The 24,413-nt window shown below is 37.8% G+C and overlaps 1 protein-coding gene across 4 annotated transcripts in view; it reads right to left on the bottom strand.

Annotated features, from left to right (window-relative positions):
• IL1RAP (interleukin 1 receptor accessory protein) overlaps positions 1 to 24,413 on the bottom strand; it is a 221,563-nt gene that overhangs the window by 74,814 nt on the left and 122,336 nt on the right. For all 4 annotated transcript variants that reach the window (XM_058426921.1, XM_032171908.2, XM_032171907.2 and 1 more), the window contains one exon: positions 19,176 to 19,240. In XM_058426921.1, coding sequence (XP_058282904.1) covers positions 19,176 to 19,240 — 65 coding nt within the window. The remainder of the gene's footprint in view (positions 1 to 19,175; positions 19,241 to 24,413) is intronic.

The following is a 24,413-nucleotide window of genomic DNA, read 5'->3' as shown; positions in this document are numbered from 1 at the left end:
CGATCAGTGGTTGCTAGTGACTGGGTGTAGGGGGACGGCACAGTGGCAGCATGAGAGAAATTTGGGAGGATAATGGGACCTTCTGTACCTAAACTGTGATGGTTATTACATGGTTGTATGCATTTCTCAAAATTCACAGACTTCTTACACCAAAAAAACTCAATTTGACTATATGTAAATAAGAGTGAATAAAAATAAAAATAAATTTTAAAAGGTTCATTTCCTGCCTCTTGTTTAGAGACTTGGCTTTACTTGTTAACAACTGGGCAGAGGCAATTATTTAGTCATAGCCCCATTCTTCATTGCCATTTCTCACCCATCTCCAAGTAGTCAAATCACACAAGTTTTTCCATGCCGAGATTGGACATTACACCTCTGGATATAGATTGCTGCTCTCAGTTTGAAACAATTTCTCTCACTTTGAAACCACCATAGCTGTTTCTCTGAACCTCTCTTATGATACTAACCACTTTGTACCTTGCATAACTGTTATTTGAGGCTAATTCGCTGCTAGATTGTGAGCTCAAAGAGAGAGCTTTAGTCCTGCTCATCCAGCACAGTGCCCAGCACACAGAGTTTGGTGGATATTTGTTTCTAATGGGGTGGCATGAGTATTGTTTGCACTCACAGTAAAAACAGAGATCCGTAACTACATAGAAAGAAACGTCTATGCTTCTTCAGAACTCTCTGACATATACCTTGTCATCTCATACAAACTAATCTCATAACTGATTTAAAGAATTAAGTGTTACCTATTTACTATATCCTTTCATTCATTTGCTGAGTATTTACTGAGCACCTACTAAGTGCAAAGGCTTTGCTACACATTAAAGATACAAAAGTAAATAAATCTGCCTATCGTCATGGAGCTTTCATTCTAGAGAAGGTCACAGACATTAATTAAGTAGTTAAATAAACAATTACACAATTAACAACAATTGCTATTGGAGTGATTATCATGAAAAAGACGTACAGAGTATAAAGTGGATATATTAACAGGGATCTTACTTAGCCTGAGAGCTCACTGATTAGGGCAGGAGAAGGATGTTCCCAGAGAAATCGACTTTCGAGCTGAGTGAAATAGAATGAAGATGCGAGGGACGAAGTTGAGAGAAGTGTGTGTGAAGGAAGAACTTAGGTGAGAAAGGGAATAGTACATGTGAAGTTCCTGAAGAATCTCAGAAAACTTCATTGCCAGGGGCAAGAAAAACAGTGGAATATGAAGAAGCTGAAGCAACAGGTAGGAATTTGAACATACAAGAGCATATAGGCCGCTGTAAGTAACTTAAATTTAATTCTAAGAATAATGGGACATATTCCAGGGTTTTCCACAGAGGAGACACCTGATTTAATTTACCATTTGAAATAGGTAACACTGGTTGCTGTGTGAAGAATGGATTGTAGACAGTAAAAGTGAAGGAGAAACAGCTAATTATGAAGCTACTGCAGAAAAATTTAAGAATGTGCCGGGCAGGGTGGCTCAGCCTGTAATCCCAGCACTTTGGGAGGCCAAGGCGGGTGGATCACCTGAGGTCAGGAGTTTGAGACCAGCCTGACCAACACGGTGAAACCTTATCTCTACTAAAAATACAAAATTAGCCTGGGTGGTGGCACACGCGTGTAATCCCAGCTATGCGGGAGGCTGAGGCAAGACAGTTACTTGAACCCGGGAGGTGGAGGTTGCAGTGAGCTGAGATCATGTCACTGAACTCCGGCCTGGGCAAAAACAGCAAAACTCCATCTCAAATGAAAAAAAAAAAAAAAGAAAAGAAAAGTTCAAGAATGAGACGATGTGGCTTGGACTAGGATAATACTTAAGATGGAGAGGAGCAGATAAGAGCCACATGCAAAATGAGCAAAGATAGATTGATCAAAAATGTAAAGAAATAGAAAGGAAACTTGGTTCAGAGGCTCTTAGATCTCAAACTACGGAATGCTAGCTTGTTAGAGGCAAGAACTAAGCAAATTAACAGACGTGGAAACAGATTCTGAGAGGTTAAGTATCTTGCCCAAATCACCCAGTAAATTAGCAACAGAACTGAACTGCAGCCTTGACATCTTTTATCCTCCTTATGTTATTCCTCATTTTATTTTTTTTAGAACCTAACTTTGACCTCCACTTTGTTTTTCATTTTTAAAACACAGTATTGGTGCCATCTATGAGTCATGGTGAATAGCAGGGACCCTGAAACAGTTGGACATAGAACACGTGAGACACAAACAAGCATGAAGAAAGGAACAGGGACTATTTGTTCTTTATCATATCCTAATGCCTATCAAATACCTGCCTCATGGAAATACCTCAAACAACGGCTGTTGAATGAATAAAGTTTCTTTTCCCATATTCTTGGCAAATATATTGAAAAATACAATAGAAAAATAATACAAGTTTCAACTGATTTAGAGTCATCAAAACCAGGGAAGGTGGCAGAGAATCATAGGACCATAAACTGGTTGTCAAGCAACTGATTTTGAAAAATATGCTCCTATCTGCTTTTGAATTCTTAAACAATTGACACATAACTAAACCTCTGCTGGGCAAGGGTTTGCTCACATTTGGAAATATGGATTCTTGTAGGCAAGCACCCAGCTTCGAATGTAAAAAGTCTCAGTCCTAATCTCATAATACAGAGCACCAACTGGTGCTTACCTATCTGCCAAGTGTGTGGTTTCTAGGCTCATTTGACTGAGCTTCTGCTTCCTTATTTGCTTTTACTGGTTACAGAAAACTTTAGATTCATTCTCTCACTGGATTTCCAAAAGAGCTCTGTGGGGCATGCATGGCTGATATTATCAGCTTCATTTTATAGATAAGGACACTGAGAGTCATACGGAAGCCAGGATTTGACTTGAGTCCAGGTTTTTCTTCTCTGCATTATACATTGTGAATAACCCAGGGCATGTTCTGATCCAGAACATTTTCTGAGCTCCCATAGCACTGAGATTTATATTTGTTACACTAACAAAAAAGGAAACACTCGGATGCCCCTTTACTGAATCAGAGATTAAAGGGCTGAGTCCTCTGAAGACCTCTGAATTCACAATGACCTCTTCTGCTGTTTCTTTTTTAAAAACCACTTTACTAAGGTATGATTGACATACCGAAAGCTGTATATATTTGATGTGCCTAAAGTGATGAGTTTGGAGATATATACACGGCCAAGAAACCAGCATCACAATCTATGCCATAAACATACACATAACCTCTAAAAGTTTCCTCCTGCCCTATTTATGTGTTCATTTATGTATTCATTATTTTAGTGATAAGAACACTTTACATAACATTTAATTTCTTGGTGAGTTTTTAAGTATACAATACAGAATTGTTAACCATAGGCACTAAGCTGTACAGTAGATTTCTAGGACTTAAACCTTGCATAACTGAAACTTTGCACCTTTTGATTAATACCTCTCCTTTTCTCCCCCTTCTCAGCCTCTGGCAACCACCATTCTACTCCCAGCTTCTATGAGTTTGACTATTTTAGATTCCGCATGTAAATAGCATCATGTAGTGTTTGTCCTTCTGTGCCTGGCTTATTTAACTTAGCATAATGTCCTCCAGGTCCATGCATATGGCAGGATTTCCTCCTTTCCTAGGGCTGACTGATACTCAATTGTATGATATAATGCATTCTCTTTATCCATTCTGGAAAAACACTATGGAAGTTTTGCCAAATAATTAAAAACGAGAGTAGCATTTCATCCAGCAGTCCCACTTCTTGATAGATATTCATTGGAGTTGAAATCAGTTGAGCATGAGAGTTGAGCATGAGATACACAAGAGCTGAAATCAGTTGAACATGAGATACTCACAGGAGATGTTCTCAGTTGAATATGAGAGTGCAAATACCTCAGATAGGTATATACTTCAAAATAGTTCAAAAACACATTTACAATGGCACAGTTACATTGGAACATAGTTGGCAGTTCTTCAAAGTGTTAAGCATAGAGTTACCATGATCCAGTAATTCAACTTACAGCTATATACCCAAGAAAAATGAAAACATATGTCCACGCAAGAACTTGTGCACATATGTTCATAGCAGCATTATTCATGATAGTCAAAATTTGGAAACCACACACAGGTGCATCAGGGATGAATAATATTTATCAATTATGATTCAATGATGAATGTTATTCATCATTAAAAAATGATGTAGTGATACATGCTATATCATAGCTGTACCTTGAAAACATTGCATTAAGTGAAAACTAAATCAATCACAAAATGCCACATATAATATCATCCCACTTATATGAAATATCCAGAATAGGCAAATCTATAGAGACAGGAAGTAGACTACTGGTTGCCTAGGGCTTGGTTGGGGGAGAATGGGTTGTGGATTGGCTGCTAATCCTCAGGACTTCCTTTTGGGGTGATGAAATGTTCTAAAATTAGATTGTTGTGATGGCTGCATGACTAATGTGTCTGGTTTTATTGCTTGCAATAGAAGGAATCTTTAGAAAAAATATAAAATAAAAGATGTCCTTGGTAATAAAAAGGTAGGAATCCCTTGGGTCTGCCAGGAAAAAGAAGAATGGACTTGGGAGCAGAGGACAAAACGTTGAGTCCTGATTCTTCTCCTTCCTATAGGCAAAACTACGTCTAAACCACCTCATCTCTCTGGGCCTCTATTTCCTTATTTATGAAGTGACAATAATAATATATTTTACAATGCTATTCTAAGATCAAATAATATAAGCGTTTTAATACTGTAAATACTGTATGATATCATTCATCCCTGTAATGGTTAGTGAATATAATGATAATGTGAACTGTATCTAGCACATAGTGTAAGCCCAATACAACATATGTTTATTGCGTAGAGAAATGAAGAAACGCTGATGGCTGAAGGAAGAAGTACTCACTTGTTTAACACATGCATAACCATGCCTACAGATACTGAAATGTTGACAACTAGCTTACTATATCTGTAGTACTGAGCTCTTAAAAACAAAACCAAAAACAAACAAAGCAGAAAGCTGCCTGTAACGAAGAGATATGTTTAAATGAATAGATAAAGTTGGTAATAATCAGGGTATATAGACAGGTTTAGGGCTAAGTATCTGATATGGTCTGACTGTGTCCCCACCCAAATATCATCTTGAATTGTAGCTCCCATACTCCCCACTTATCATGAGAGGGACCTAGTGTGAGGTAATTGAATCACAGGTGTGGGTTTTTCCCATGATATTGTCGTGATAGTGAGTCTCATGAGATCTGATGGTTTTATAAAGGGCAGTTCCCCTGCACACACTCTCTGGCCTGCTGCCATGTAGGACATGCCTTTGCTCCTCCTTTTCTACCTTCTTCCATGATTTTGAGGCCTCCCCAACCACATGGAGCTGTGAGTCCATTAAACCTCTTTTGCTTTTTAAATTACCCAGTCTTGAGTATGTCTTTATTAGCAACTTGGGAACAGACTAATACAGTATCCAATATCAGTAGACTGATGGAGGAAAGTGGGGAGTTGCTAATTTCAGATTCCAAGTATTTGGGTAGCTAACGCTTATTTTCTTGACACGACCTGCTAACAAATACACAAACACAAACCATGGTTATAATGCAGGAAAATCTACGATAATATCTATTTCCCTCACAAAGCTTCTAATTTAGTATTCTACTGAGGTCATTTCACGAATATTGAAGTTACCTCTGTGCTAGAGAAGTTATTAACATACCAATTTACAGATAGAAACAAAGATCCAAGGCTTAAACTATCATACCTGTCACAATTGCCTCTTGCTTGCCATCCCGAGGAATATAACGGCTCAGATCTATATACTTTCTTACTTCTAAAAATTAAGTTACCCTTTACTTTCAAAGATACCCTTTACTATATAAAAAGTATATATTACTTTTTACTATTTAAAAAGTAAAGTTACCCTTTACTTTCAAAGTGATTACTTTCAAAGATAATCACTGTTAAGTGTTGGGTGTAGGCTGGACATGGTGGCTCACACCTGTAATCCCAGTAGGCCAACACAAGAAGATCACTCAGGAGGATCTCCTGAGGCCAGGAATTCAAGACCAACCTGGGCAACATAGCGAGACCCCATCTCCACAAAAAAATTAAAAAATTCGCTGAGCCTGGTGGCATGCCCCTATAGTCCCAGCTACTTGGAAAGCTGAGGCAAGAGAACCTCTTGAGCACAGGAATTTGAGGCTGTAGTGAGCACTCTGGCCTAGGTAACAGAGCAAGATCTTGCCGGGGGGGGGGGGGGGGGGGGGAAGGCGTGTATCTTCTGCCAAAAAGGTTTTCCACACGCTTACACATGCATGACCAGAGTGGCGTGCTGGTAAACAGCCAGGGGGTGATGATGACAAAGCCATTTTCTAGCATCGGTTTACCAATTTTCATGTGTTAAATACTCTTACCAAAGCCAACTTCAAATGACTAATTTGACAAATGGCTCAATAGCTTCCTAAAAATTGAATAGTTGTTTCTTACAAGCCCATACCAACTAGCTCCAGCAAACAACTGCCACAGTTGGTAAAGGTTTCATACTAGTTCCGCTATATGGTATCTGTTTTTATACAGAAACATCTATCATAAATGAATCCATCATATTCCATTGTATTGATAAATACATATACATATATAGATTTAAGCTCCCTTTATCATGAATATTTATATTGTTTCCCATGTTACTTATTTTAACAATCCTATGAAAAATATAGTTTTTGAGTATGTCTTGATGCATTTCTCTGATTATTTTCTTAGAATATAGCATGTATGGTTCATTACAAGATTAAAGGGAGGCATTTTGGTGGTATCTTTGAAACAAATAGCCCAGGTCCCCTCCACAAAGCCTATTCCAGATGAGCTCTCAACCACTGTGTGTGAGAGACCAGCATACCTGGTCATTAGATCACCATATCCTGACCAATGCTAGGTTGGATTGTTCTTTAATCTCTGCCAGACTGATGAGTGAAAAAAAATGGCATCTCATGTTGGTTTAGTCTGAATCTATTTTCTCACTCATGAACTTGAGCTTCTTTTTAGACTGATCAATTTGTGTTGATCCGTTTTTGACTGCCAGAACTGCTAGTTTGAAACCTTTGCCAATTTTTCCATTAAAATGTGTGTGTGTGTGTGTGTGTGTGTGTGTGTGTGTGTGTATATATATATATGATAGCTCCTTGTATTCTGATGACATGAACCCTTTGCCATATACTTATGTTTTCCCAATTTTTCATTTGTCCTTTAACTTATAATATTCTGTGCTATACTAATTTTTAAAATCTTTATGTAGTCAATTATGTCAAACTTTCTTTGCTGACCCTTACCTTTGATGACATATCTACAAATGTCTCCATCCCAACATTATAATAAATGTTTGCATGTATTTTTTCTACTACTCTTAGGGTTTATTTTTTACATTGAAATATTTAATTCAACTGCTATTTGTTTTGAGGTAAAGTACAAGGTAGGAATTTAACTTTTTTTTTTTCTAAAAATTATCCAAATGTCCTTGCATTTAAATATATCTTCTTCCTCTGACTCTGGATGTTACCCTGGGCAGCCGCCAGCTGCAGAGCTGGCTTCCTTTCTTTTCTGGATTCCTGTTTTCACTTCAATTTTGGCCTCTAAGGATTTCTTACCAACTCAGCAATTCATTTTAAATGACATTTATTTTTAAATGCAGCATTTCTAGCTGCTTTACAGCAAAAGGGGTGTTTAGAGGATCTTGTCCGCCATACTGGGAAAAACAGAAATCTTTTCCAATCTTATTCCTACATAGCAGCTCACACGATCATTTAATACCCAAGGTGGATAATGTAAGGGCCCTGCCCAAATCCTTTCAATGGCCTTTTATTGCAGTTAAAGTAAATGTAACAACACCCTCAGTATGTGCTGCACTCTGCCTACCGCTTCCTCTTCATCGCATGTTTCTTTCCCCATAGTTCTCAAAGCTCCTGCAACCCAGGGCCTACATCTCATGCCACTGCCTTTGAAGGTGGCTCTTTCTCATCCCTCAATTCTCAATTAAATAGCATATTCTTTAATAGATCTTCCTTAACTATGGGATAAGGAAAGGAATATCCCATTACTTTCCATCAATATAATGCCTTATTTATAACTATGGATAACTTCTTATAAAAATATGTTTACTTAACTTATGTTCTTCAAGTAAGAAAAGACTTGAAGCCATCCCCAAGACTGTGAATTCCATGAGGGCAAAGATAATTTTTGTTTTGGTTACCAATACAGGCAAGCACAGTGTCTAGCACATACTCACACACTACAGATGAATGAATGAATACATGCACAATGTCTTCATCTTTACCTACCCTATGTACAAGGGTCTGCACATAACAGGTGCCCAGGAGATATACGCTAAACTGGGTTTCACATCTAATCGTGAAGGACCAACCTCCCTAAATGTGGAGGTTATATAGATCTTTGACCTGTTTCTATTAAATCACAAAGGCACATGTTTAAAATAGGAGGGCAATACTTATCATCCTTTTATGACAAAAATATTCCATGTTTTGAAATGAATAATCAGTCTGTTAAAAAAAAAAAACAAAACTCATTTCCCTAGGACCGAAGAGGCTTTGTGTATTAAATCTCCTGGGATTTCAATTCTGGAGAGTTTGCAGTAAGTGAAATAGCTTACCTATGTATGAATATGGATTGGTTAAAATGCCCCCAGCCCATACTTTTGTGTACTTGCTGAGCCCAAGTGACAGTTATTCTAGCTGTTTTGTTGCCATACACACAAAAAAGTGATCGTTTCCGAGAAAGATAAAACATTCCAGCTCCACCAGAAATAAAATAGAACTTGGAGTGAGACCACAATCAAATTTCACAATTCACATCCAATCACTGCCAAAGACTAGCAGAAAAGAACTGGCATTTGTAAACTGAAAAGAACTTTCTAGAACTCTACACTGCTGGGTACCCCAAAAAAATCTCTGAGCCACATGTAAACATCCTTGACTAAGTCCCTTAACACCTAAGTGGAGGGACACAGCCTGCAGTCAGTCACTGGAAAAGGAGCAAAAGCTTGGGAGTTAGAGTTAGAATCTCTGAGTTAGCCACAGAGAAAGCCATATGAATAATGCCAAAGCAACCTTGCAGAATACCAAAGTTAACAGCTTCCCACTGCACTCAACCCACTGCATCTGTACCAAGCCACCTCTCCTTCATCCATCTGCAGTCTTATTCCTGTATAGAACTGCTTTCCTTTGAGAAAATTTGTATAAACTTGGAAAGATGTATATTATCAAAATATAGACAATTAAAATGTACTGTATATGTTTCAGGAAGACTGAAGCAAATCATCTTGAAATTTTATTTGCAACACAAACAATCACATATTAGATTCTGTTTTGGTAACTGGTTAAACGTTTCTTTTCAAATATGTGTGTTCCATATCATCAATTATTGACAGATTTGGTTGGCATGTTTTAAAATGAAGTTTTGATTATAAATAACTCAGTGGCAGCATGGTATATTTTAAATGACGGTGCATCTTAAAGTCAAACTGCAATACAAATTTTACCACTTACTTCTATAGTGATATTAGGTAAGTTAATTCAATTTTTTGAATTTGGAGTCCCTCACTTGTAATGATAGAAGAAACCACGTATTTCTGAATTATGAGGCTTTTCAGAAACGAATATAATATTATATGAATATAATCCTTGATTCAGAGTGTGATTTTCCTCACCTTCCTTCCTTTCTATTACATACCTACCCAGCACTATATAGTAATTACCAATTTACAGAGAATTAAAATAAAATAGATTTAAAGCCATGTTTAGCTTAACATGGTCTTCTTTTAGTGATTGAAAACCCAATACTGTAAAATGCTTCATGGCTATTATTGTAGTCATCAATTATTACTGCATTATAAATGAGAGGAAGAACCCTCTTTAAGAACAGGATATTTAGAGTAATAAAGGTGAGAGAGCTAAAAGTTTGCCTTAACGAAACAACCAGGAACAAAGACCCTGTCTTCACTTTCTTCCTGAAATTTCCCTTAGCATTTCACTAAGAATATTGCATGCAGCAGGAGGGAGAAAGTCCTCCAACACTTCCGATTACTAATTACTCCATTCACAATTTCCATGATTTCAATCAACCTCCAAGTAAAGCTACACCCTCCTCTTAGACCTGAATATAGATTGGTTGGGTTTCTACTGTGCCTCAAGAAATACACTGCTACTAGCAAAAACATTTCACAGCTCAGTGTCAATTCCAAACAACGGCAGATTGTTTCTGCCTTAGAACGTATAAACTTGCAAAAGGGCGTCCAGAGTCTTACACGTTTGCCTGCCATCTCTTCTTCCTTCATTATCCTGAAGGGCATGCAAAGCTTTAAGTCTCCACCATCTCTGCTGTACACATTTTTTCAGAATAAAAGTATCCTGATTAACAAAGCATTAACCCTGGAGATGATGACCACTGTCATGGCTGTAGGGGCACTAGATGTAAGGAAACTTCTGGAATATTTAAGGTTTCTATTTTCTCTCACCATTTTAATATATTAGGAAGGAGAGAAAGAGTAAGAATGTAAAACAAACAAACAAAAAAACCTAGAAAAAATTAACTGTTCGAAAAGGAAACCATTCAATGCAAAGCTCAGGAAAAAAAGGGGGGAGTATTTAAATGTGGTATTAAAAATGGTTTAGTTTCTTTGGCAATCTGAAAAAAGTATATAGCTGGGTTTACGTCAAATCCAGGAAATCCTGTAGGAATACTTTATCTCTATTTTTCTCTTTGCATTTTATGCCTCTCTCTCTCTTTTTCCTACTATCTCTCTTTTTTTAAAAAAGGTCTCTCTCTCTTCCTCTCTCCCTCATTATTCCTCTTTTCTCTCCTTCTCTTTTTTCTTATTTTCTTTTACCTTGAGTGGACACCAGAAAATGATGAAAAGACATGTAGAATCAAGCCGTGAATGTCAAAATATCTATCATGTAAGAAATTCAGTTTTCTCTAGATGACCAGATAAATTTAAAAATTCAAAAAACATTGAAAATATAAGAATAAAATTAATGTTTTCTCTCTAAAAATCAAATATCAGTCCATTAAGCAATTTTGGGACAGTCTGAAGTCCCAAAAGATCTAGAGAAGGATAGCGCATGCAGGTTAACTCAGGTGTATCAATTTAAAGCTAGTAGGTTTTTGCATCTGGTCATCAGACAAGTCTACGGCAAACAATTAAAGATTTCTCCCCCTTGAAAAAAAAGGCAAACTACAGTAAATAATAATTAATAATGGTTGGTATCCACTCGGGAACAATAATTTGTATATCTGTTTGCCTTAAAGCAGATGTGTCCAATCTTCTGGCTCTCCTGTGCCATTCTGGAAGAAGAAGAATTGTCTTGGGCCACACATAAAATAAGCTAACACTAACAATAACTTATGATCTAAAAACGAAAATCACAAAAAGTCCATAATGTTTTAAGAAAGTTTCAAAATTTGTGTTGGGCCATATTCAAGGCCGTTTTGGGCTTCATGTGGCCCGCGGGCCACGGGTTGGACAAGCTTGCTTTAAAGTGATAACAGAGTGAATCTAAAGTGTTCTCACTCCAAAAATGGTAACTATGTTAGGTAATACATATGTTAATTAGCTAGATTTAGTCATTCCACAATGTATAAATACTTCAAAATACCATTTTACATATGATAAATACAATTTAATCTCTCATCTAGTAATAATAATAAAGGTCTGTATTTCAACTATAGTTGTACTTTTTTTTTGAGAAAGAGACAGGGCCTTGTTTTGTCGCCCAGGCTGGAGTGCAGTGGCATGATCACAGCTCATTTTAGCCTTTACTGGCCGGTCTCAAGTGATCCTCCCACCTCAGCCTCCTGAGTAGCTGGGACTACAGGTGTGCGTCACCATACTCAGCTATTTTTTTAATTATTTTGTGGGGTCAGGGTCTCATTATTTTGTGCAGGCTGGTCTCAAACTTCTGGCCTCAAGCAATCTCCCCACCTCAGCCTCCCAAAGTACTGGGATTATAGGCATGAGCCAATGTGCCTGGCCCATTGTTATCCTTCTTATGCAAGTGTAAGTAATTAGGAAAAAATAAAACCCACCATAATAAATTAATAAAAAGCAATATTTAATAGAAAAAATCACACATATAAAAAATCATGATAGATGTGCCCGTTTTCTTTTTCTTTCCTCTTGAGTATCTACACTTATGCAGTAGGTCCTGGAGAAGTTTCCACTGAGGAAACACAATTGGTAAACAGACTAAATTGGTCAGTCTTGCTAGCATTGGGTGGTAAGCCCAAATCTCAAAGAGACCATAACATTTTCTTATATAAGAAAGGGGGAAATGCAAACAGCAGTATCTTGGTGTACATATCAAAATAAACACTACTATATACCTTAAAGAGCACTTTAAAAAATATGAAAGCAGCCCATAATTCCAGCACTTTGGGAGGCTGAGGCGGGCAGATCACCTGAGGTCAGGAGTTCGAGACCAGCCTGACCAACACGGAGAAACCCCATCTCTACAAAAAAAATACAAAATTAGTTGGGCATGGTGGCACATGCCTGTAATCCCAGCTACTCGGGAGGCTGAGGCAGGAGAATCACTTGAACCTGGGAGGTGGAGGTTGAGGTAAGCCGAGATCACACCATTGCACTCCAGCCTGGCAACAAGAGTGAAACTCCATCTCAAAAAATAAATATGAAAGTATCTCAGGAGTAAAAAAAAAATGGGCTGATGGATAAGAGCCTTAAACTACTATTTCAGACCCTACAAACACTGTGGAAAAGTGGTATTTATTTCCCAGTAATGTACAGCTATACCAAGCACTTTGGTTCCTATGGTAGAAGGAGAAATGAATGTCATAAAAAACAATAGAATATGGTCTAGGTTGTTGAGGAAGTGATTATTTTATTTGTTTTCTCTCATTGTCTTAGTCGTCTTGTATTTTCATTGTTCCTACTGTCTCTAAAACACGGAAAGGCAAAGCCAGACAATTTTGCACATCAGCTTTTATAGGTTTGGATAGCAGGTACTTGAAGGTGACTGAGGTTCCCAAATTATTTGTTAAAGGTATACATTTTCTCACTGTTCCTCAAAAATAAATGAGAGACGGCAGCACTCAGTGGATTTAAAAATAGAGCAATCATTGTGTTGTTATCCTGGGTGGGTATATATGTTCTTTTCTAAAAAGTTAATCAGTTAAACAGAAAAGAAACTTTTTAAATGGTGAAAGAAAAATGGGTAGAAACTGGTCTTGGTAGTGAGTCACTGCTAAGGTGGCAATCTGGTCCCTAAAATATGGTAGAAATGAATATTCAGGGTTGGGGGAGTGAGGGAAAGGATAGCAAAAACAAAGGTAATTCAAAGAGTAGAATAAATTCTTGTAAAACAAACATTTTTTCCTACAATGATATGCAGCAGTTCTTGCAAAAATACTGGTTTCCCTTAACTAACACAGCCATGTGAAAAAGAACCAGGTCATTTTTCTAAACTTAGAATTATCACTGCGATACAGGAAGCTGTGTATTTGCAAACTCAGTATCAGGCCAATTATGTGGTACTTAAATCTCTTTTCAATCAGGCTACAGTAAATCCACCGTTGGGAAATATAAGTAACTAAAATATAAGTGTGTTGCAAGCTATAAACACAGCTAAAAAAAAAAAAAAAAGTGAGGAGATCTGCTTCCGAGAGGCATCATTTAAACAACCACAGGGTGAAATTCTGGAATTCCAATGACCTTTAGGACTAAGAATAAAATGAAACAGTATTCTTCACACATTTTCCAAATGTTTGGACTAAATTACATAGAAATGAAGAGTGTTCAGGATGACCAGCCATGAGCCACTGGGACAGGATGCAATGTCACAAGTGTATCTGAGTATGGCGTTATTAAAGCAAAGATATTCAAATAAAATGAGGCCACTGAGGCTGGCAACAAAGTGAATTCTTACCAAAAGTTGAAAGAACCATCACATAGAATTAATAATAGTGTATGTCCTTGCAAAAATAAGACAGAATTTAAAAAACGGAAAAGAAACCTAGCCAACTATAACCAAAATACATTAAATGTGGACATTCTCTTTACCTGAAGTAATTCCCATCCTGCATAATTTGTTCCCAACCTACCTTTCCAGCTTGGCTTCTAAATGCCTTCGCACTGTCTTTTGAGTTGCCCTGAACTATTTCATTCCCAAATAAGAGATGCATGTCTTCCTAGGAAGGAGCAATGATCAAGTCTTCCCCAGTATCTCCTGACAGGATTGGTAACTTTCTCTGCTCTCGTGGAATTCTATTTGGTAATTATTTTCTCCTCCTTCTCTCAAACTTTACTGTATTACTCTTAAAATAAGAAACTCCTCTTACTAACCCTGGATTCTATGGTATAAAATGGTCAAACACATGATCTTTAGAATGAAGTGAAATCATCGTTAACATTGTTATTAGAAAGAATTCAAGTAGCTAATAGGAGGAGTATACCCTGTGTGTGTCCATGATGTATAATGTTCCTTCATAAAAAATAAGAAACTGGAATTGATTGGGATCCACTATTGTTTGTTAATTGTTTGGCTGGTTGGCTTGGTTTGTAAATAAGGATACAGTGATAAAAAGCAATGAAATGACCTCTTTACTGTCATCAAACAAGTCACAGAGTAAAATAGAACTTAAATCTCTCAATTACTAGGAAATCACAGTGTTTTTTACTATTTATTTATTTTGCATTGTATAATTCACTCCCAATCATTGGATAGATGATTTCCATTCTCTACCAATTTTGTAAAAATATAATGGAAAAGGAATCAGAAGATCTTACTTCTAGTAGCAGAGCACAGTCCTAAAGAACGGCAATATAGTATGGAAAAAAAAAAAAAGAGCACTGTTTCTGGAGTCAAGGCAACCTAGCTCTATTAGGCATGCCATCATGAGCACTCGGGCTACCTCCTTGGATCTTCATTTCCCAAACTATCAAACAGGCGGAAGGGTCTCTAGCCCCTACCCCTACACAATGGTTCCTGTGAAGTTAATGATAATGTGTGTGAAATCCAGCCCTGCACCTGGCACACAGTCAACTGCTGACTTTGAAATAAAATCTTTTTCAAAGATCCGTGTGTGTGCCTGCATTTTGGGGTGGCAGTGTACTCTCTTTTTCATGTGATTTGTGCAGCAAATAATTTTGATATGGTAATATTTTTTAAATTCACTATATTCTATATGGTGCTATTTTTATTACCTCCTCAACTTGAAATCACAGGTTCCAAAATTTATTTCTACTCCAAAGGCAGATTTTAACAGTTCGGCTTCCTGACACATTGCAAATGAGGCACAGCAAAAGAGACGTGTATTGAGCTGAAGTTTCCATTTCGAAGTCTTACAAACAGAACTTCTTCGAGTTTATTAGTGAAAATACTTAATATTATAATAAGCAAAAAAAGGAATATTGAGTTTGAATTTTGGATTACAATCATTTTCCTCCTGAAGAAAATATTTCAGTGGTGTGAGGGGGCAGGATAGGGGTGTAAGGATATGCCTTACCTACAAAGCATAGAAACCTATCACAGAGTGGTTCTTCAATAGTTTGCAAAATGATTACCTGTGATCCCTTAGATCTTAATCTTTTTTTCTAAGTAATTTATATTCTAATAGACCCCAACTGGAGCATATTTAGTAAAATAATATGGATGTCAGGAATCCAGAAACTTGTTGAAGTCACAAGCATGCTAAGTATAGCTGTGTGACTTCGAGTAATACATTTAAACACTTTGATCCTAACTTGTCTTATCCAACAAAGGTAGTTACAACAGCTCTGACTACCCCATGGTTTGGGTGTGAGAATGACATTGAATATGTACAATGCAAACTGCTTTTTTAAGCAAAGGGAGCTTTATTGTTATTACTATAACTAGCACATTATAATTACAGAATCACTATTATAATTATCCAAGCTTTAATTCCTTAAAGGGAAATAAATTTTTCTTAAAAAATCATTTGCTTTTATCATCACTTAAGATGAAAACGTTGCTCCCCCATTCCTGAGGGGATGAGGGGATCACAGTAGTGCTACCTGAAAAATCATGATCGGAAGTCAGAATCATATGACTTCAAGGCCAGTTCACTGCACATGAAAACACACTGCATGGCGCTAAGTCCTTATGCTTTTATGGTTTCTTTTTTATATTTGAGGATTCTCTTAAAAGGCCCACATGGAAGGACTCAGAACAAAATAAATGTCTTACTAATATGATACGCATGTAGATTGCTTTAGGGTTTTCAGAACATTTCTGCTTTGTTCCTCACATCAACCTGTGTTTCCGTTGAGATGGGAACCTGAGCACAGGGAGAGCCTCATGAAAGACCAACAAATCTGTCAGCACCCACAGATGCCTTGTAAAAGGCAATACTTTCATGTGCAGAGAGGTTGGTTGATCCCTCAAGATGCGCAACGATTTCTTTCTTCCCCCACTAGCCCAGAGCCAGTTGCTCTTTTCGTTTTTGTCAACAACATGTCCTTTTTGTTCCTCTCCCTCCAACTAGGAAGTGGCATCACTGTCAGACACAATACACCTCTTCATAAGGAAGGCAAATGAGTATGTGCCAGATGGGCTGAGGGGATTACAACATGTTTCCTGCTCCCATGGTGACGCAATGTGGCTGGTATGAGAACTTATCTTATTCAAGAAGTTAGCTTCCCCTGGCAGAATTATGAGTCACAGTTCCTGGGTAGAAAGCTCTCTTACCAACAGCACTTGAGGTGGGGGCTGGGAACTCCTTGGATGGATTACAGTAAAGGTCATTCAGAAAAGTAACATGGCCAGGACTGCTGGGAAGGCACCAGCACTCACTAGCTTCTGGAACCTCCACGATCCTTCAGCAATGGTAACACAGTCACCTGTCCCTCTTCCTTCAGGGTGAGGGAGGACATAAAACCACATGATGAATTACTGGCATGAACCCAAACAGGTTCCATTATAAAACTGGACAGCTTAGGGGCAGGGAAAGGGATGTAAAGTAAAGGGACACGTATTCAACCATTTGACACCTACGTGTTGAGCATCTGCTATGTGTCTATGTGTCAATCATTATTCTGAGTGCTTGGATAACAAACAAAAGTTCCTGAACAAGTTCCTGCCCTCAGGCAGCTTAAAATCCAAGACAGAGGGAGGGAAGGAGGAAGGAAAAGAGATGGAGAGAAAGGAAAGAAGGGAGGCAGAAAAGGAGGAAGGACAGGAGTTGAGGGAGAAAAAGAGGAAGGAAAAAGAGGAGGAAACAAGAGGAAGAGGAAGAGGGAGGAGGAGGAGAGAAGAGAAAGAAGGTTAACATAATATCAGGGAATGTGAGCGTTATGAAGAAAACTAAAACAGGATGGAGGGAGAGAGAGTGACTGGCAGGGATTTTTAGTTAAGATGGTCAAGGAAGCTTCTGTGAGCAGATAGCATTCAAACATAGAACTAAATCAAATAAGAACAAACTAAAATCAAGAATTGTATTTAACATATCTGAAAATCAGGACATCAAGAAACTCACCTATCAAATGGGACACCTAACCAAGCAGGACAGATGCTGGACTAAACAGCCAGGGAGCTGTCTCCTAGTGCGTCCCAGCTGAATAACATCCCCGGTTATCTACAGCCATTCCTCTGTGAAGCCCCAAAGGGCCAAGGCTAGAAGTTACCGCTAGTTTCAGCACTGAGCTGTACTCTGTCCTACTTATACCACTCCTTTAGTACTATTTTTGGTTTCTAATACAATGTTTTATGCGGCATAGAAAAGCCGAAACGCACCCAGAAAAGATGATCAGGATGGTAGGAGGGCTCAAATCCATGTCATATGAAAAACAGTTGAAGGCATATATTGCAGAACACTAAGATCATGGTTATATGGTAGCTAACTTAACATTTCAGAAGCCCTCTCACAAAGAAAAGGAATTAAAGCAATGATATGTAAAGTATGGTTTATGTTGTTCAGGGGAATTTTACATGAAAAGCTTTATAAAATGAGGACCTCTAGGTTCCCATCATTACAATTATAGAACCATTGCATTAGGTGTTTGGTTGTTTGGTTTGTTTGTTTGTTTGTTTCTTTTTTTTTTTTTCAGTCCTGCAGTTGAACCAAGTTAATGTTTGGAAAGAGACAAATTTCAGTTTTAGATACTAAAATCAAAGAGACAAATTTCAGTTTTATGTACTAAAAACTTTCTAAGAATTTGATTAGTCCAAAATCATAGGCTGAAATTTAAAGATTAATAGTCAGAGGTAGAGAGTGATTCTGGGCATAATTCTGGGAAGAAGAGGAGATCTGAAAAGATGGACTTTCAAATAGCAAGTCTCTTTCATCTCTAATTTCATGTGATCCAGGCCCATGATGACTGAGTTTGGTTTTCAAACTCTGTAAAGGTCTTAGCTGGTTCATCTTATGAAGCAACATCCAGAGAAAGAATGAGTCTAAAGACAGATCCTTTTTTTTTTCCTATATGGAAACAATATGACAAGAACTCATTATTTTATTTAACATCTCAATGGATTATTACCACTGATACCTTTTCCACCACTGGCTCAAATTTGAAAAACAGACTGTGCTATTATCACTTCCATGTTTCCCCCATAGGACCTGAGGTAAGGGAAAAAAGCAATATTCTAGTTGGCTGAGTGTGAAGGTAATGAAAAATTTCTGTGTTTAAACACAGCGGCCCACTGCCCAATGTGTACTCTATCCCGTGAAGACTAGAGACAGCAATGGTTCTTTCCATCATCAAAATTCTATTGTTCTTCTGCTTTATGATTATTCGCTACTGCAGAAGACAATGGACATGAATAACATTATGTTTATTTAAATTCATTCTCAGGAAGAGTGGACTCATTACCCTACGCATGACTTGCATTTTATTTTATTTTATTTTTTTTTTTTTGAGACGGAGTCTCACTCTGTCTCCCAGGCTGGAGTGCAGTGGCGCAATCTCGGCTCACAGCAGGTTCCGCCTCTTAGGTTCACGCCATTCTCCTGCCTCAGCCTCTCCGAGTAGCTGGGACTACAGGCGCCCGCCACCACGCCCGGCTAATTTTTTGTATTTTTAGTAGAGACAGGGTTTCACCATGGTCTCGATCTCCTGACCTCGTGATCCGCCCGCCTCGGCCTCCCAAAGTGCTGGGATTACAAGCGTGAGCCACCGTGCCCGGCCTGACTTGCATTTTAATACATTGTCAAAAGCCATTCACTTACCTGAGGCATCACTTTGCAGGATTCCATAAAAGTAGAGACTCACTACACACCACAGAAGTGTCATCCTGTAAACATAAATGCAAAGGTAAGGGAAATCACTTATTACTTTCAAGTGCTTAAATAATACTAACTAGCATTCGTGCATGCTGACTATAGACTAGGGACTGTTCTAAGAATTTTACAATATTAACAAATTTCATTGTCAGAACCAACCAATAAGACAGGTTTTATTTTGTTTTTGTTTTTTTATTGTTTGTTTTTCAATTCCCATATTACATGCAGATAAAGAAGTTTCATAGACAAGTTTAAATAACGTAACCAAGATCCTTTGGCTAGAGACAAGTTTAAATAACATAACCATGATCCTTTGGCTAGAAAGTGGTAGAGCTATGATCAAACTCCAGCTGTCTGGCTCCACAGCTCTCTCTGTTTCACTGAACTATAACTGCCTACTTAAAAAATATTCATCTGGATTTTTCGACCAGGATTTACATTTCTGGCAGATAAATTCAACCTTCTTACCCCTCTGCACTCCCTTGGTCTATTTCTAGTTGGAATACTTTACAATCCAGGCACTTTTCCCTTTTAGTGACACATAGACACATAGAAAGTCTAGAAATCCTGGATTCAGACTTTGTCTGCAATCTACCATACTCTGAATTTATATTAAGGAAAATATGTAAATCTAATTCCCTGCTGTTCATGCTCTCCTCTTCTCACTGGAAGACAGAAATGATGAGGGAGGAGTCTACTTTCTATGACCTTTAGCCTTCCTATTAATAACCATCTGAAACAGCCAACTGGTGTGAACCACACCCTTACATTTGGTTGTGTGACGTTTAATGCCGAAGACCTGGAAATTTCACAGCTCTGTGAAGTATATCTTTTCCTACTACCCAAGACATATCTGGCCACTGGTAAAACCTCCGTGGGTTATAAATACTGAAACCTGAAGATGATGCAGAAATTCCATGCTCAAGAACTCTGCTTTCTGTGTCGAAGGTAACAGCCATGTAAGAATGCTTGTAGAGGTCTTGATAACTTATCCAGTTCATATTTCTAGTAAGTGACAAAGATCGTATTTATATCCACATTAGGCTAACTACAAAGATTATTATCTCAAATAGCCTATGCCACAAGTTTCACAACCACAGGTATGCAGCAGCTTAAACAGATCAAAGAGGTATTTGATAAATAAGATGACCATATAACATCGTTTAAAATGGGCCAGTTTTAAGAGCATTAAATTATAACAAAAGGTATAAACTACACAAGGAATCCAAGAGGCGTGGCCACCCTAAAGGATGATGCAAGTTTCCAACTCCCGTCACCTCTCTTGACCACACCTCTCCAAAAATCTCTGGTTCATTCTTCCTTTTTTAGCCTGGTTTGTACACAAATCACAGGTGAGTTCATCATATCACAAGCTATTGTTTCATCTGATAAATAATGATGTTTTCTTCCCAGCACCTCTTCCTTCCAGCTCTTATATTATGATCTTGGGGAAATCTTTTTCTCTCCACCAGTCTTTCATTTGTTCAATAAAACATGTATTGAGCATTTTCTCTTTCTTTTCCAAATTTTTTAGTTTGTGTGTGTGTGTGGTTACATAGTAGATGTGTGTGTGTGTGTGTGTGTGTGTGTATGGACCAGATATGCTTTGTTACAGGCAAGCAATCTGGAATAAGCACATCATGGAAAATGGAATATCCATCCCCTCAAGGATTTATCCTTTGAGTTTCCAAGTTGCTATGATATAGCTACGAAGCCTCTCGTGGGCAAAATGTAGGGTCTTCTCTAAAGGCCCTTTTCCACAGTAAAGATGAACCCCCAGCAAGACACTTTAGTATCATCAACTATGTATAGAACACACATCCGTAGACACTTAGGAGATAAAAAGAGTTACCAGACAGAAATTCTAGCACTAGGCAGGGTCTAACAGAAACTTAAAACGTGCACCAAAAAAAAAAAAAAAACCCTGCAATATGAAGTAAAAAGTGACAAAAATAGAGAGGAACAGATAAGTGTTATTGAAGATTAGCAAAGGAAAGAGGTCACTCCAGCCAAGACAATAAAAGAAGACGAAACACAAGAGGTGACATTTGAACTGGTATGGATATTTAGACTTGAGACAGAAGGAACATGTGAGAAAAAGAAACTTTTAGTGGAGAATAATGCTCAAAGGTAGTGAAAGCATAGAACACAAATGGAAAATGGTATATAAAGAATTGAGTTTTGCTCAAGCACAAGGTTTTAGAAAAAGAACTATAGAAGATTTTGTTGGAAAGCAGACAGTGATAGAATCATAATATGGCAAAGCCTTAAAATAACAGGCCAAGGGCTTGGGATTTAAAGAGCAAATAGGGAGTCACCGAAGTTTTCTGAGTAGAGAAGCAATACGAACATCAAATTGTACTTTATAGAGCACTGCCAGGCATGTATTGGATAGATTGCTGCTAAATTCTGTCTTGAAGTCATTTTGGCTCCTGAATCTGTTATCACAATAATTACTATCTTCCTAGCTTTGTGACATCTACAAACTTGATCAGCATGCAACCTATATCCTCATCCAAGTCATTAATAAATATAATTAATAATTCTGCATTAAACTTGCCAGCAAAGAGCAACTAGAGATTTCATGGCATTCAGGGAACCGTAACTTCAGCCCCACTTCTCAGCTATGCTAAAGCAATACGCCTTCTCAAATTGCTGTCGGCTATTTAAAAACCCCCACATACCTCTAGATTTTCCCAGTTTGCCTGTTTATAAGCTGCTGAATTCCTAAGGCAACATTTAGAAGACATTCTAATTAGTGTGATTGAGGGCCTTAATTGATATTCCCAAGAGTAACTGGATTATGCTGAAGGCAGCAAGGAGTCAGGTCACCAAGGCAAAGCTAATCTAAAGATAACCTTCCTGCAAACACACATCCAGGGCCAGTCCTGCCCTGTGATGAGTTAGAATAAAGCAGACTGAAAAGGCAATGTGATTGAGCAGGCTGGTTTTGACAGATTAAAGGCACCAATGTTATTGGGAGGTGCTTGGCTGATCGGCAACCTCTCAGAGAATGCTGGGTCATTCAGCATTGTCTTGTATTCAGCCTTAGAATTTTATTATCGTAAAGAGTAATACACTTTTGGTTGTTGCGTCTCAGAGTGAGAGGGTGCTGGGTCAGAGATGGAGAAACTGTCAGAAAGCAAAGGGACATGGGTAATAAACATAGTTTCTCAGTGTCCAAATTAGAGCTTAGCTTTAGATTATTGTGATGGGGCCTAACAGACCCTGCTGTTGCTTCAGATGATTCTAACCTACATATAATATATTCCCAGCCTTTCCTGCGTTATCCATTTAATTTACTGCATGATAATCCTCACACTCTCTCCCTTACGTTTTGGTACATCTCTCATATTTCATCCCATTGTTTCCCAGTATATCAACTTTAATGCCTATATCATTTAGCAAGAAGATTTAAAATGTACTTAGTTCTCTGTAATCGACAACAATGTTAAAGATGTGTCTTAACATGTGCTCAGCACCTTAACATCTATTTCTGCATATGAAACTTTTTATTGTCTGCATTCTCTAGACTTGGTAATCATTAGCATCTCCTCATCTCCATCACTCTGACCACTGGATTCTCTCACCTAGCCCGCAGGTGACAGGCTGAAACTAGGTTTGCTGCCCCAAGGGTGGGATTTGCCGTGAATCACCATTTGTTCTGCCTGCCTTCTGCACAGCAGCATTTCACCAGGTCACAGGACTGGATTTGTCCCTCAGTTTCCTGATCCCATATATAACTCTATACTCAGAAAACACCCACTCAGGCCTTCAACCTGGTGCTTGTCAGCACCCTGTTCCAGGAGCCTACCTTATGTCCCTGTAAAGGCTTGCAGTCAGCTAGATAAACTTCCTATGACCATGAAACTGCTAAACCTGCTTCATTCTGCCATGGTTGACTGACACCCTTTTCTAGGACCTGCCCACTGAAAACTATGACCATTCACAGTTTTGAAAACTTGGCCATTTACACCAAGGAATACACCCCAGAAGGCCATCCCCATGAAAGGTCAACCCTGTAGTCAAATCACTTCCTTGAGTCCCGATTCTGCCCTAATCCCATTCAGATCTTTCCTTTTCTTTTCTCTAAGTTACCGCAAAAAGTCTGAGTAGGTCTTGCATTCTGTGCTTACCTAAGATATAACGAACAAAGCTTTGAAGAAAACAGGAAAAGCTACTAATTATTCCAATCTACAGAAAAGGGATAGCATTTATTAAGACATGAGAGTTATTTTCATAATCAATCTTTTGTGGAGTTTATAGGGCTTTTTTTGAAAACAGGATCCCTGTGCAGAATATTTCAAATCTAATATTTATCAGTAAATGAAAGTTTTGGCAAAGTGACATGGAAGGCTCTGATATGAGGTAAAATGAAGTAAATATTCTTCATCCTGTCTTTCCCAGCGAATGCAGTTATAAAACACGAGCATATTATATGGAACAACTGTTAGAAGATTCTAAAAGTAAAAAATACTGCATTCTGCTCAATAGGACATTCACTAAGATATACCATATCATGTATCATAAAGCAAATTTTAACAAATTTAAAAGAATTCAAAGTATGTTCTCTCCCCATAGAATTAAACTAGAAATCAATAACAGAAAGATAATAGGAAAATCTCCAAACCCTTCAAAGTTAAAATATATGCCTTAAAATAAAGTATATATGGGTTAAAAAGAAAGTTGTAAGGGAAATTAGAAAATATTTCTAACTTGACGAGAATAAAAATAAAACATACCAAGTGTGTGGGATGCAGCTAATGTAGTTATTAGAGGATAATTTGTAGCATTCAAGGCTTGTCTTAGAAAAGAAGAAAGATAGCAAGCCCATAATCTAATCTTCCACTTTAAGAAACTAGAGAAAGAAGAATAAATGAAACAAGCATAATAAAGGAAATTTTATAGAGTAGAAATCAAATAATTTTAAAACAGGAAATATATACATATAGAAAAATAAAGAAACCAAAAGTTAGTTCTTTGAAAAGAACAATAAAACATAAACGTCAAGCCAGGTGATACATTAAGCAAGGAAAAAAAGTACTATCACTAAAAATAGAAATGAATGACGGGACATGACTAGTGATCAAGGAGACATTAAAATGGTAATAAGGCAATATTACAAACTCTAGGCTCATACATGCCACAACTTAGATAAAATGGACTAATATCTCAAAAACTACA

This window comes from Hylobates moloch, unplaced genomic scaffold, assembly GCF_009828535.3.
Source record: "Hylobates moloch isolate HMO894 unplaced genomic scaffold, HMol_V3 SCAFFOLD_13, whole genome shotgun sequence".
Lineage (NCBI taxonomy): Eukaryota > Metazoa > Chordata > Mammalia > Primates > Hylobatidae > Hylobates > Hylobates moloch.
The sequence above is the reverse complement of the archived record's forward strand: the minus strand, read 5'-3'. Positions and strand labels throughout refer to the sequence as shown.